Source organism: Penicillium hordei (genome assembly GCF_028827395.1).
Source record: "Penicillium hordei strain IBT 12815 chromosome Unknown utg000005l_segment0_segment0, whole genome shotgun sequence".
Taxonomy (NCBI): Eukaryota; Fungi; Ascomycota; class Eurotiomycetes; order Eurotiales; family Aspergillaceae; genus Penicillium; species Penicillium hordei.
In genome coordinates, this window is record NW_026623146.1 from 4,147,299 (window position 1) to 4,160,395 (window position 13,097).

Sequence of the window (13,097 nt, forward strand, 5' to 3'; positions counted from 1 at the left end):
TTTAGCGTATCATGTGATTAGGGTTTGAAACAAGATATTTCTGTTCCTGACATGGAAAGCGAAAGCGGCCGCTACTGTAATGCGGATTTCATCACTCGGGCTCATAACCAAGGAACTGGAAAGCAGCACCGGACTTGTGATTCGAATATCACATTTGAGAATACAGGAAGAGCTGCAAAAAGATATGATCCGAGACAAAAGACATCATTCACAGTTGATATCCCAGGCGACAGCTACAGTTGCGGCTCCTCTCGCTACTCATGACTGGGAGGGGTTCTCCTTGGGCTGCAGAAAGATTCTACTTGGGAACGCTACGCAGGTCATCCAACAGCGAAGCTCACTTATTGGAAGCTCAGAACAAGTAAGAGAATACGGCGGTATCCTAGAAGGGCATCAAACAATGATTGCAGCATTTCTTGGATATCACGGAAGAGAGAAACTCGCTAGGGATCTTCTTCTCCAGTCCCTTCAACTCCAGTCGGCCTGGCTTGGTGATTCAACTGCTCTTACATGCAAGACCATGATGTGTCTTATACTGCTCGAAGTGGAAAGCATAAACCTTGATGCAGCAGAAATATTCCATAAAAGGTTAACTGATTTCGAATCCCGAGGATATACCACGAATCATCTTTCGCATGTGGACAGGTTGCTATTGAGTGGGCAGTTGCAAATGTGAAGGGGAAATTACCAAGATGCGCTGATTATCTTCAAAAAATGTACTGACCTCCATGTCACCATGAACGGACTTTCTCATATTGGAACTGCATCATCCCTAGTGAGCGGTGCGGAAGCTCTGCTCCGGCAAGGGAACCTCGAAGAAGCCACGCAGAACATTTATGACGCGGACTGCATTTTGAAGCTGGTAGGCGGGATGCGTTCTCTAGAAATTCGCATCAAATGGAGCCTTGCACGTCTTTCCGCATGCAGGAGTGATTATGTTCGGGCAATCAGCCGGTATGAGAACCTGATTGAGGAACATCAAAAGAATTTCGGCATCGACTATAAAAGGCTCAGAACGCTTAACTGTGAACTGGGCGATGTATACCGAGACCTTGGGGATATGCGGAAGGCAGAATATTACTACAAAGCTGGCTTTGCTACTGCAAGCCGAAAGACCAAATTGTTGACTGACACGGTCAATGTATCAGCATGGCTTGTGTACGGATCGCTGACAAGGTTTTAGTTCGTCGTTAAAGTAATCAAAAAAAAATCCAATTTCACGAGATCAACATCTGCTTCACAGGACAAAAATATTAAGCCCCCAGCGACAGGTTTAATCTGTTTTTAGTTTATGGTCAGTTCATTCATGCCTGTCACCCATCATTGGAAAAATGCACAAGTAGGATCAGGTGCCGAAAATCCTTTGTGTTCCTTCAACAAATACATTTTTTCGAATCCCAAGGAACCCAGCGCATACTGCTGATGTCAGTTTGAGCGACATTCTAATTTGACCACTCATGATTGACTGCCAAGATCAACCCGTACTAAGGAACCACAGTTTCCAAATTGGGGTATCGAGGTGTCATTTGTATTAATGTTACTAGTGGATACACCGCTCAGTATGCCCTGGTCAATACGCGTAAGAATCAAAACATACTCCATTGCCAGGGTACTCCGGAATAGCCCCCAATATAGACTAGCCTGTCTTGGCAGGTGGGGTTTGAGAATGAATCAGAGAGTAGAAGTGGTGACGCCAGTTTCGAGAAGAACTGTACAGTTCTCTGCTTACACACGAACGCTTATGTCTCTTTCCAGCATAATAATCAGCCTGTTAGCCATAGCTTTCCCTTGCTGTTTTGTGACAGCCTCTTGGGATAAGCTAACACGCAAGAATGTGACTAGGCTCCTCGGTATCATCTTTCACCTTGAGGGTATGACCAACACTCCTTTTCACGATGATTGCAATCAATATGAAATGCCGTACGTTTGGGAGAAGACTCCCTCCTATGCCCCCACCCCTGGCTTTTTGGACCGCGAATACACACCATCAATAATATGCCCTTTACCGAACCCCGACGACATCAATGATGAACGTTCATCCTCCTTGCATGAATATCCGTCCGACCAGCAGGTTGGGGGTCGTGAAGGAAATGCATGGGATGAACAGCCTTCAGACTGTATTCACTACCAAATTGAGTGGAAGGTTAAGCTGAATAACCGAGTTTTGGTGAAAGATACGAAACAAGACTTGACACTGTGTCCCAGCTCTTACTGGGAGGAGATAAAATCGGACGCTAGTAAAATTGTACGACGGAAGATAGCCCGCACCCGGAGGGTGAGACTTGATGATACTGTTATGGTGTTATCGGTGAACTCCTAACGGAATATTGATAAACATTTTGAGGGTACTAGTGTTGATTGGCAGGATGTGGAGAGACAGCTACTAGCGTGGGCCCATCTTTTTCATCGTGGCAAGACGATCCGGCTTCAGGTAGCTATTAACTATATAGATGACAGCGGGTCTCTTCCTTCCAGCACTGACAAGAGAGGGAGATCATCCGTGACTAAGCGAATGCTCGCCGAACGAGACGCTCAGATTGACGCCGAGCATGCCTCTGGCCATGACCCAGTCTGGAGAGATGTATATCGTATCATACGATGTCCCGAGCCTCCGTGCCGCCATGAAGGGCAATATTTCTAGCAAGACCCAGAGGGCAAGAAGCATTATAGATTAAGGACACAACATTTAAAGGACCTCATCAGATATGTGGAAGAGGGTGGACTCCTCGATACTCATGATGATGTTCCCGAAACCTTTCGTCAGCAGCTTTATCAGGAGGAAGATCAGCGACTTGAGAAGAAAAAAAGCTCGAATATGCGATTTTGTAACAGATAGGAGTTGGGGCGGAGTTTCGAGCAAGAGCTGTTTTACTTTATTTTACTTCATTATAGTAATTATGGAATCAACATTATATCCTCAGGAGTCGCTCTCGAGGCCAATTAGATCCTGTCTTAGCTACAGTCTTAGCTGCAATCCTCGTCCAAACAGATATCATCGTTGAGAGTCTACTGACAACACTGTATATTATCTGATCACATGCGCTCCGAACATAGAATAGCATATTTGAAAAATAAGACAAGAAGGTTTTGAATCACATGTTAGTGCTGGAGAATAGACAGATATATAATTTCAAACTGTATTGTAGCGTCAATCAGGCAGTAGAAACCATTCTTAGGCTGAGGGTTCATGAGTCGCACTGAATTCGAATGGTGTTACCATCCTTCTCGCTTTCTTATACTTTGATGAAATCCCTCGATTCCAGCTCTCCCATTCCAGGATTTCTTCCTCTGCCCGCCTGAGCAAGCAAGCTTGATTTTCAGCTTGTTGCTCTAACCTCAGAACATTCAATTCCAGCCCATCAATATGATCTTCTAAAGATTGAGTCGATGTTCCACTCATCGATATCCTCCGGGTTAGTTTGCGGGTCACATCAATCATAAAGTCACCCCCTTCTGCTATAAGAGCTCTCAGACTCTCCTCTGATAGTATGGTGTATTTGAGCGCCACATATTGAGAAAGTAGTTCCCGAGCTGGATCATTCAATTTCGATTTCGGTGTTGAATCGTAAACGAGGCGTATGGCATCCGTAAGACCCAGAAAGAACGGGTCCGTTGGTGTCTCACATTTGAGAAGAAGCTGCGTCAGGCGTTGTAAAGCCAGATCCTCGAGTCTGGAGAACAAAAACTGGTGGGCAAAGCAGTAAACCTTGGCGTGCATAAGAGCGATGTCACCAAGCCCCTTATCACAAGCAATAGGCACCTTCATGAACGCTGCTGCGGCTGTTTGCATAGTCTCTGCTGGCAAACCAGCTTGTAGACACCGACTCAAAGGGGTTAGCGGCCGTTCCGAAGGCGCTTCGTTTAGGATTTTTGAGCCAGGCACCAATGTAGAGAGGAAGGCTTGTCGGGCTGGATGTATATTCGTTAACAGAAAATAGAAGCAAGAGGGAATTATGGAATGCACCAATATGATCATCGTCGTTTCCTTCGTCAATTTGTTCACCAACAAATGTTCGACCGCGCACGTCATAATCCTCGATGTATAGATAGCTCAAGACGCATTCAACGGTGTCCTCATCGAATTCTGTCCAGTCAATGGCCCCACTCGTACCATTCTTGATCCACTGATCGTTGACGCGAGTCTTCAATACTGGTGAGCCGCACAACGAAAGAACTCCAGGGTGGATGTAGTAGATAGTCTTTTGAGGTCCAGCAATGACCTGGAGTGGGCAATCCTTGAATGTGCTTCATTAATGTCAGCACCAGAAAATACAAAGCAAAGGGACCTGCCCACCTGGGGAACTGGTGGAAATTTGCACGTGATGCCATTACTCAACGAACCCTGGAAACTCAAATTCTGATAATAAAGTATCAAGATAACGTAACGTGGACAGAATAATTTCAAGCGGGAGAAAGCCGCGTGCAAGTGATTTATCACAGGTATAAGCCAAAGCCTGGGTTGACAGCAAGACAATACTAGTAAATGGTGGGGGAATCGTTGTACGTGGCTACAGTAGCAATGATAGGTTCCTTTGCCGAGCCAAGGGATATGACAACTCAGAAATACTGCAGGAGGTGAATATGGAACAACTATGTTCCGAATGATCAAGACGTCGTCGTGGACATATTACTATCAAACCAAACTTAGTTAGACATGTTCTCGGTATTGAGTCTGGAAAGGTAAGCGCGCCGCATTTAAAATGAAGGGTAAAAAAACCGGATGCAAGTATTCTAGGGGACAGACGCGCAAGCAAGTACGCGAATACATAAGTACCATATCGCCACATCGGGTATCTGTCTCATATGTCGAATACCAAGTCCGAATACATGGTAGAAACCAGGTAATATACCGCAAACATCATGTGACATTGGGTACCAGGCATACCATACAAAAGTGCATATTACAGTTAGTCATCATGGTCCGCACAGATTGTTGAAATAGCGGGTTTTGTTAGAGTTGTCAATATTGGTCATTTATACCATACATTGTTCGTACACCAGCTTTCCGTCATCATATCATATTTCAGCAGCGAGTCATCGCACTTGTGTCTGCGCAATAGCGTTGCCCTGTCTTTCCCGGTTTTTCACGTCATCCTAGCCTGTGCTGTATTCGGGAATAATGAGGGGAAAGAGGTAAACCGAAACTGGCGAGGGAGAGGAAATCTATCTGGCGATCTGGCAAGATCGCAAGATCTGCGAAAACGATTCCATACTATTACTGTACTATAACAGTGACTCAAGTATCATTATCTGCGAAACATAACATGTGTATCACTTGTCGTCGGTACTTTAAGCGCGAATAATCGGGATAGCGTGTGTTCCTTAACCTTATTGCTGATAATGGCAAGCTTCTAACATCTCTACTAGTATTTGGTCACTCACGTGGAGAAGAAAATAACCCGCCCAGGGTGCTCACGTCGCTTCTCGAGAAACTCGGCTATGATTTTACATCTCGAGGCTGGAACATGTGGCTCCGGCGCTGACCTTGAGAATGATTAACCAGCTAGCATTTGAATGTTACCAAGTAGAGCATTTTAGGTCCGAGAATCCCAGTGACGTTGCCTCCTTTGCGCTTGTCTTTCCTCAATCTATCTTGCTCTTCACGGTAAGACATGAGAACCCCGGGTTTGGTATTGTGTTGATCAATATAAAATTTTGCTTCTGGCCAAGCCTGTTATGCCTCTTGCTAAAGAATAGGTATAGTGTAAGGGCTGACCGCTTCGCATAGGTTACAGACGAAACTCGAATAATTGAGAATTTATTTCGAGCCGGTCTATAAGACTGTATTGCGCTCTATGGTGCGATGGCTGCACCACATCTCTATAGTCACACCTGCATCTGCATTCCGAAAGTGACCCTCTGCACTCTCCCTCTTCCCACCGACTGTATCAACACACCATTCAAGGAATTTGTCGAACCCTTGATCCGGGTGCTGTTCATAGGATTGCCAATGCTGGCGAATAAAGGCTTTTAGTTCTGCGAAGAATTCCTCAATGGGATTCAGGTCTGGAGAGTATGGAGGTAGATACACCAGCTTTACACCGGCATCTGAACATATCTGCTCTATCCGCTTGGTGCGATGAAAGGATGCGTTATCCATGACCAACACAGACTTCGGATCTGGCCATTTCCCACAATGATGGAGAAGTTGCGTAATGAAATCCTCAAAGACGGACTCATCAGTCGAGCCCCGAAACACCCGAGAAAAAGCGATGCCATCTTGCGCATATGCAGGCAGTATTTGGTATCTTTTATCGCGATGGAATTTGGATATCTGGACCGGCGTGATTCCAAGAGGAGACCAGCCAGTTCGTCTAAACCCTATCCGATTATCACACCAGATTCGTCCACGAAGACGAGGTGGTGTGAACAAAGCTCCGAAATAAGATGACAGTAATCGTCACGGAAGGAGCTTTGATGGCGCCGAATAGCCGCAGATTAGACCGGATTCTAAATATTGCACGCTTGCTGCAACCTGCAGCTCTAGCCATTTCGGAAGCAGTCAGCTCATCACTAAGGATCATATCACGAATCATTTCGAGTGTAGATTCTGCTAGGTTGGGAGCCATAATCTGTTCTACCTGAAGTGTGGAGAACTAGTTGTCAAAAATGTATTATGGTAGAATAGAAAACTTTATGAGAGAGATTAGGTAGCAGTACGAAGTCGCAAGCCATAACAGGTAATAACGTAATCGGTAAACGAGCTGGCCACCCCAACATAACATATTTAATTTAAATGCATTTATCTCAATCATAACGCCATTAAATTAAATACACTAAAATCATCTATCTAGCTGGGCATCTATTATATACATGCCCTGTTTCTCTACACCCACTACACCTTTGTGGCGCCCGCGTACGTGGTTTCAAAGCCGGTTCTCCAGGTATGCCGGGGCCGGGGGGAGGTGCTTTATCTACTTCCACTAGCTCAGTGATCAATTGAGAAGCTTCTTGTACTGAGATGCCTTCTTCGGCGGGTATCTGCCTTCTGGATCTAGTACGCTTTTGCTTCTACTTCTCGTTGGCGGCGCGTAAATCGCTCACTTCTTTATCGAGAAATGCGGCGGATTGCATAGTGATCTGGCATGCCTTTAAAACTTGGTTTATGGCGGAATTAAGAGGACTTAGAGGGCTCCTTGATCTTGTACGAAGTAATGCTTTAATTGACGAAGCTTGCTTTTGTAATTGAACGTAGTTCGACGGGGTTTTTGGGTCCTAATCACTACCCCGGCTCGGTGGGGGGGTCGGGGTTCGAAGCTGGATATTAAGCTTTGAAATCACTCGGTCGGGTCCAAATGGTACTAAACCGGCTACTGCGAAGCTATTTTTAATAGTCTCCGATTTAAAAGCTTCAATTCGTGCGAGAGGGTATACGTCGAGGAAGTCAAGTTTATCAATATGGTTGATCCCGTTCCGTATCTTAGTTTTAACCATCTGACCGTACGCACGTTTTAACACCGCAAAACAACTAATATCTAAAGGTTGTAAAAGACGAGATGAATGCGCTGGCATATATATTGGTATCACCTTATTTTGCTCACAAACTTCGTCGAATTTAGGCGTTAAATGACTTCCGTGGCCATCAAGTATTAAAAGCCGGTATACCCCCTTTGTACGCGAAGAAGTCGTCGGAATAAAGAGCTTTTCAAGCCCGCGAAGTCCAATTTCATCAGAGGTCCAGCCATTAGGACTAACTTCGAAGCGCCAATCATCCGGGAGACCGCCGTCAAACCATGATTCAATAAAGACTTTGCCTTTAAAAATCATACACGGAGGAAGTACCCATCCAGAAGCATTTGTACATTCAACCACCGTCACCCATTCACGATTTCTAGGTTGTAAAACCGGCCACCGACCGTAGTATTCACTCCGCGTAATAACCTTCGCAGTTGCAGTTAATCCCATTGCAAAACCGGTCTTATCGAAGTTATAGATATCGTTAGGGTCGATTCCAAATTGAAGGATTGTCTTTTAAACCAGATTAAACCACTCTCCGATAATTTTAGGGTCTTCGCATTTCGCACGCTCGTAGTTATACCGTTTCGAGAATCGGGAGGAGAGGAGAGGACGTCGTTTCAGAAAGTTATATACCCATTTTTCGCCGACCGAAAGAACCGGGGTAGTTCCACGCTTTTAAAGAAGAAGATCCGCCATTTCTCGTACCATAGAGGGCCGGGGGGCTGCTCCACGTAGATCCATAGAGAGAATCCATTTTTCAACAGATTCCTCTTCAATTTCAGTCAATTTAGATAAATTAGCGCGAGGAATCGCGCGGTTTTGTATACCATTAAGACGGGTAGAAAGGGTAGATCTTAGGACGTTAAAACGGCGCGCCATTTCACGAATTGAAGAGATTTCTTTATTCTTAAAAGCCTGGATAGCTAATAAGATTCTACCCTCTTGCTCTGCTGAATCGCTAGAGGATCGAGAACGAATTGGTGGCATGGTAGGTGGTTGAATTAACTAAGTGTTAAATCATGGACGCGTTTTGGTTGGCACTTAGTTAATTCATGGACGCGTTTTGGTTGGGGTGGCCAGCTCGTTTACATGGCCAGCTCGTTTGCCGATTACGTTAAACATTTAGTCGGCTTATGTAATTATCCGGTACTTTACAGAACAATACCTAGAGACCAGGGTTGTTTATGATCTATACTAAAGCAAGCTTAGTGTTCTTGGCATTAGGGTTAAAAAAAGAATGAAAAAGAGTGTATGTGGTGACACCAATTTCCGGAAGCACTGTACCCAGAACAGCCAAGCAACACAGTGTTGCCCCTCTCACTAACGTAACCAAAGTACCTCGTCGTTCTCTGTGTGGATTCAAGCATGCTGGGTTGTGCCGTGTAATTCGTAATTTTGCTTTTGACTCTGTCGTTCGTGTATCCTCAGATCCAGCGATATCCTCCTTTCAACAGAGCAGCCCGAGAGCACCCCAAGGGTGTCCTATCCCACGACCCTATTGTCCACTGATTGTAGGATCGGTTTCGCAGCCGTGTGTCGGGTGGTTTTCAAAGTATTCCCTTGTCACCTGTGCGTGGGGTCAGGGCCCCTGACCCCTGAGCTCTGGCTCCCGCCGTAGCCCTAGCTAGTGGACAGTGCTGGCCAGTGGTGACTCTTCTTAGCTTTGCAGATACCTCCCAGGCAAGGCATTCACATGTTCCCAGCCGGCACCACGGGGAGGTGAGAGTCGTCGCCAGCCTGCAGTCGTACAGTATCGACGTGCTGTGGGTCTTGGTGTTCCTGGCTGCTTGGAGAATGGCATGGATGATCTGTTGTCCCGACTTGTTCTGGGGTTTTGGACAGCTTGCAGGGCCGACTTGCTGTCACTGAGGATAGTGGCAGATCTCACCCGTGTATGGGATGTTCTCCAGTGTCGGAGGGCGACCTTGTTAATGATGTTGATGGCGTAGATGATCCCAATCAGCTCGGCAGCATGTACGGACCATCGACCCATGGGCCCAACTTGCACTTGTATGCTGTCGATTGTTTCCAGTGAGTCACTCAGCACGGCCGCTGCGGCACCCAGATGACCTTCTTGTCCCGAGGCATCCGAGTACACCACGATGTCCGCGGTTGACCGTGCAACCTCGGCCATTATTATCGCGATCCCCCTTTCCGATTCGATCTCCTCCTTACGCCACGGTGGTAGCGGGGTAGGGTCAATCATTTCGATTTCCTGTAGTCTCCCCAGGTTCATTGTTTTCATGGCTTCTGATAGCGGGAACCGGGCGAACGACTACTCTAGTAGCCAGTTGGAATCGCCACTTTAAGTGTGTTGTAGGCTCGGTGCGCGTTCTCTGCTAGTGACCATGTAAGTGACGTACGACAAAACGCACAAAGGACACGATGACCAGTAAAGATCCGAAAGCGGCCTGGCCAACGGATCCATAATACATAATCTTGTAATATGGAATGTGGCTCCTGTCAAAAAACTCGAAAGATGTCTGAAAGCCGTGGACGCGGCTGGCAATCCAACCCCCTAAGGAGAGCACGATCATGCTCACGCCGATTTGAATGCAACCGTAATAAAACCGAGCGGCGCAGTTCTCTTGCAGTCACTTCGGGTAGACCACGAGGATTAACCCGAAGATGGAAAACAGGGCTGAAACCAGGGCCGCAATCACCATGCCGTCGACGACGTTGTCCATGTGGTTTTGAAATGTGAGGTCCAAAATGGAGTCGCTCGGCGTCACGAGGTCGGATTTTGCACGGGCTCGCAGGACGACCGCCAAGTGTACAGTGGCCGAACTGAGACTGGCGAGGGCCAGCCAGCTGATGGTAAGGAAAATCATGACGAGGCGCATTCGAATCATGGCGGTGGCAGTACTCGGAGAGACGTTGTGCCCGAAAGAACGGATTTATTAAGTGTAAAGAATTGAGGCAGGTGTCGCTCAAGGGAACAAAGTAAAAAGCGGGAGGTAGAAAGATGAAGCAGGTCATTATCTCCGGGTACTGTAAAGCTTATATGTGATCTTCACGCAAATGCTGCCTTTCCAAAGAATGATCCAGCTGATACTAAGCTGCGCTATGTGCCTTTAATTACCTGGTGTCTTAGTGGCAGCGAACGTAGGCTTTTACTAGATAAGAATGTTCCAAGTTGAAGCACTATTCCTATGCGTAAGGCAGATGGCCTCTATAGAAGTGTCTGATCTCTCAGTACGGATCCCCGGAAATCACCCGTTTATTCCCAGGATTTGCTTTCCTGCTATTATATTATTATCCTCCTTAATGTGTGTCGTGATTGCGCATAACACTTCCCAAGTTTGGACGAACACCGACGGAAGATTTATCATTCCGACGTAGTTTGCCTTGGTCTCTTTGCGATATGTCACTCCACTGTACTCGAGGAAACTGCGGTTTGCTGTTAATTGAGAATCTACCCAACAGTCCACAGAAAGATGTAGTCACCTCTTTTCTATCTCTTTTGTTGAGCTTGTGTTTAACAGCCAGAGTAGGATGCGTCTCTAAGTCATGGCAAAACCGTCACTATTAGGTGAACCAACGCGGCCGATTGGGAAACAAGTTTCTAGTGGGAAACAAGTAATCAAGTCCTACTATTGGCAAAGGAACAATATAGCTCAGATGGATATCTTCTATCGGCGGAAAACTCACATGCCGCTGGTGTTCAACGGTATTTTATGTTCAACGTTGGTGTCAACGTTGATGTCAACGTTGATTCAACTTTCTGACACCATTCATCACACTTACATTGCGAAGGATGCTGGAATGAGAATACTCAAAGGATACTGGCGAAATCATATTCGCTCGGAGCGCCGGGCAGGACGAAAAGTACCGCACCTGGAAAAGACTGCCCAAAGTGCGGCGAAGCAATACCACGATGCCATCCGCAAACAAAAGAAGACGCACTGGAATGACTTTCTCGCAGACAACGATAACATCTGGAAAGCCGCTAAATACGTGAATTCGGGAGAGGACGCAGCATTCGGGAAGCTACCGCAGCTCGTTAGAGCAGACGGGACTACCACCACGGATCATCAAGAGCAAGCAGACGAGTTGCTGTCCAAATTCTTCCCACCCCTGCCGGACAACATTGATGATGAAGGGATCAAACCACAAAGAGAGCCAGTGGGAATGCTTGCCATCACCCTGGAGGTAGAACGACAGCTTCTTGTAGCGAAATCGTGGAAGGCGCCAGGAGAGGACAGCCTGCCGGCGATAGGTTGGAAGATGACGTGGCCCACGGTCAAGTACAGGGTCCTTGAACTATTCCAGGCGTCGCTGGCAGAAGGCTCGTTGCTAAGACAGTGGAGACACGCGAAGATCATACCGCTCAAAAAACTGAATAAAGAAAATTACACTATTGCAAAAGCATGGAGACCGATCTCACTCCTAGCGACACTGGGCAAGATACTGGAATCAGTAGTTGCAGAAAGGATCTCACATGCGGTGGAAACCCACGGCTTGCTTTCGACCAGCCACTTTGGAGCCCGGAAACAGCGGTCCGCTCGAAACGAACGGCGAACGTCCAGATCAATGGGCAATTGTCGGAGGTCCAAAGCCTGCTACATGCTGGGCTACCGCAGGGCTCGCCCCTGTCCCCGATCCTATTTCTCTTCATCAACGCAGACCCCGTGCAAAGGCAAATCGATAGTTAGGGAGGAGCAGTCGCTTTTGTGGATGATTTCACCGTATGGGTGACCGGGTCAACCGCGCAGAGTAACTGGGAAGGAATTGAAGCAATTACCAATGAAGCCCTCGACTGGGAGAGGAGAAGCGGAGGGACCTTTGAAGCTGACAAGACAGCTATCATACACTTTGCTCCCAAGACGCGTGAATCGGACCACGATCCGTTTACCATCAAGGACAGACGGTTGTACCCCAAGACCACGTCAAGATCATGGGCTTGTTGATGGACATGAGAATCAAGTAAAAGGAACATATTGCAAGGGCGGCTTCCAAGGGCCTGGAAGCAGCGATGGAGCTTCGGCGACTTCGGGGCGTAACCCCAGCATCAGCGCGGCAGCTATTCACCTCGACGGTGGCGCCGGTTGTGGACTACGCCTCCAATGTCTGGATGCACGCGTGCAAAGATAAAGCCATGGGACCGATTAACCGAGTCCAAAGAGTAGGAGCACAAGCCATTGTGGGGACATTTCTCACGGTCGCATCAGCGTAGCAGAGGCGGAGGCTCACATTGCCACTGCGCAGCATCGATTCTGGAGACGGGCCGTGAAGATGTGGACGGACATACACACTCTATCGGAAACCAATCCTCTCCGCAGAAATACAGATCGGATCAAGAAGTTCAGAAGATACCACCGCTCACCGTTGTATCAGGTAGCCGATGCGCTCAAGCATATCGACATGGAAACACTGGAAACGATTAACCTATTTACGTTATCCCCGTGGGAGGAACGCATGCAGACCGATATTGATCAACCGCAGGATTTCCAGGCCAGAGCAGGCGTGTACATGCAGATCGCGGTCAGCAGCTCGGCTCAGAACAAGCTGGTCGAGTAATTCGTCTGCCAACTGTATAAGTTGAAGAGGAGGCTACGAAGAATTGGAAACCAGATTAATATCCGGTGGATCTTAACGAGCGAAGACAGTAAACTGCGGGGTCTGGCTAAAGAACACGC

At 47.1% G+C, this 13,097-nt stretch overlaps 5 protein-coding genes across 5 annotated transcripts; 2 read left to right on the top strand and 3 right to left on the bottom strand.

Annotated features, from left to right (window-relative positions):
* Window positions 1-736: 736 nt before the first annotated feature.
* N7537_010406 (tetratricopeptide repeat protein) lies at window positions 737-1,183 on the top strand (the record flags this gene model as incomplete). Its single annotated transcript, XM_056901460.1, has 1 exon — window positions 737-1,183. One exon carries the CDS (start codon window positions 737-739, stop codon window positions 1,181-1,183), a length of 447 nt encoding a protein of 148 aa, XP_056750128.1.
* A 1,989-nt stretch (window positions 1,184-3,172) lies between these two features.
* N7537_010407 (uncharacterized protein) lies at window positions 3,173-4,329 on the bottom strand (the record flags this gene model as incomplete). The annotated part of the gene is made up of 3 exons (XM_056901461.1): window positions 3,173-3,909; window positions 3,965-4,245; window positions 4,295-4,329. The coding sequence occupies 3 exons, from the start codon at window positions 4,327-4,329 to the stop codon at window positions 3,173-3,175; spliced, it is 1,053 nt and encodes a 350-aa protein (XP_056750129.1).
* Window positions 4,330-9,115: 4,786 nt separating this feature from the next.
* N7537_010408 (uncharacterized protein) lies at window positions 9,116-9,694 on the bottom strand (the record flags this gene model as incomplete). The annotated part of the gene is made up of 1 exon (XM_056901462.1): window positions 9,116-9,694. The coding sequence occupies one exon, from the start codon at window positions 9,692-9,694 to the stop codon at window positions 9,116-9,118; it is 579 nt and encodes a 192-aa protein (XP_056750130.1).
* A 358-nt stretch (window positions 9,695-10,052) lies between these two features.
* On the bottom strand, window positions 10,053-10,310 carry N7537_010409 (uncharacterized protein; the record flags this gene model as incomplete). Its single annotated transcript, XM_056901463.1, has 1 exon — window positions 10,053-10,310. The coding sequence occupies one exon, from the start codon at window positions 10,308-10,310 to the stop codon at window positions 10,053-10,055; it is 258 nt and encodes an 85-aa protein (XP_056750131.1).
* Window positions 10,311-11,079: 769 nt separating this feature from the next.
* On the top strand, window positions 11,080-12,978 carry N7537_010410 (uncharacterized protein; the record flags this gene model as incomplete). The annotated part of the gene is made up of 3 exons (XM_056901464.1): window positions 11,080-12,108; window positions 12,174-12,331; window positions 12,630-12,978. 3 exons carry the CDS (start codon window positions 11,080-11,082, stop codon window positions 12,976-12,978), a joined length of 1,536 nt encoding a protein of 511 aa, XP_056750132.1.
* Window positions 12,979-13,097: the final 119 nt, after the last annotated feature.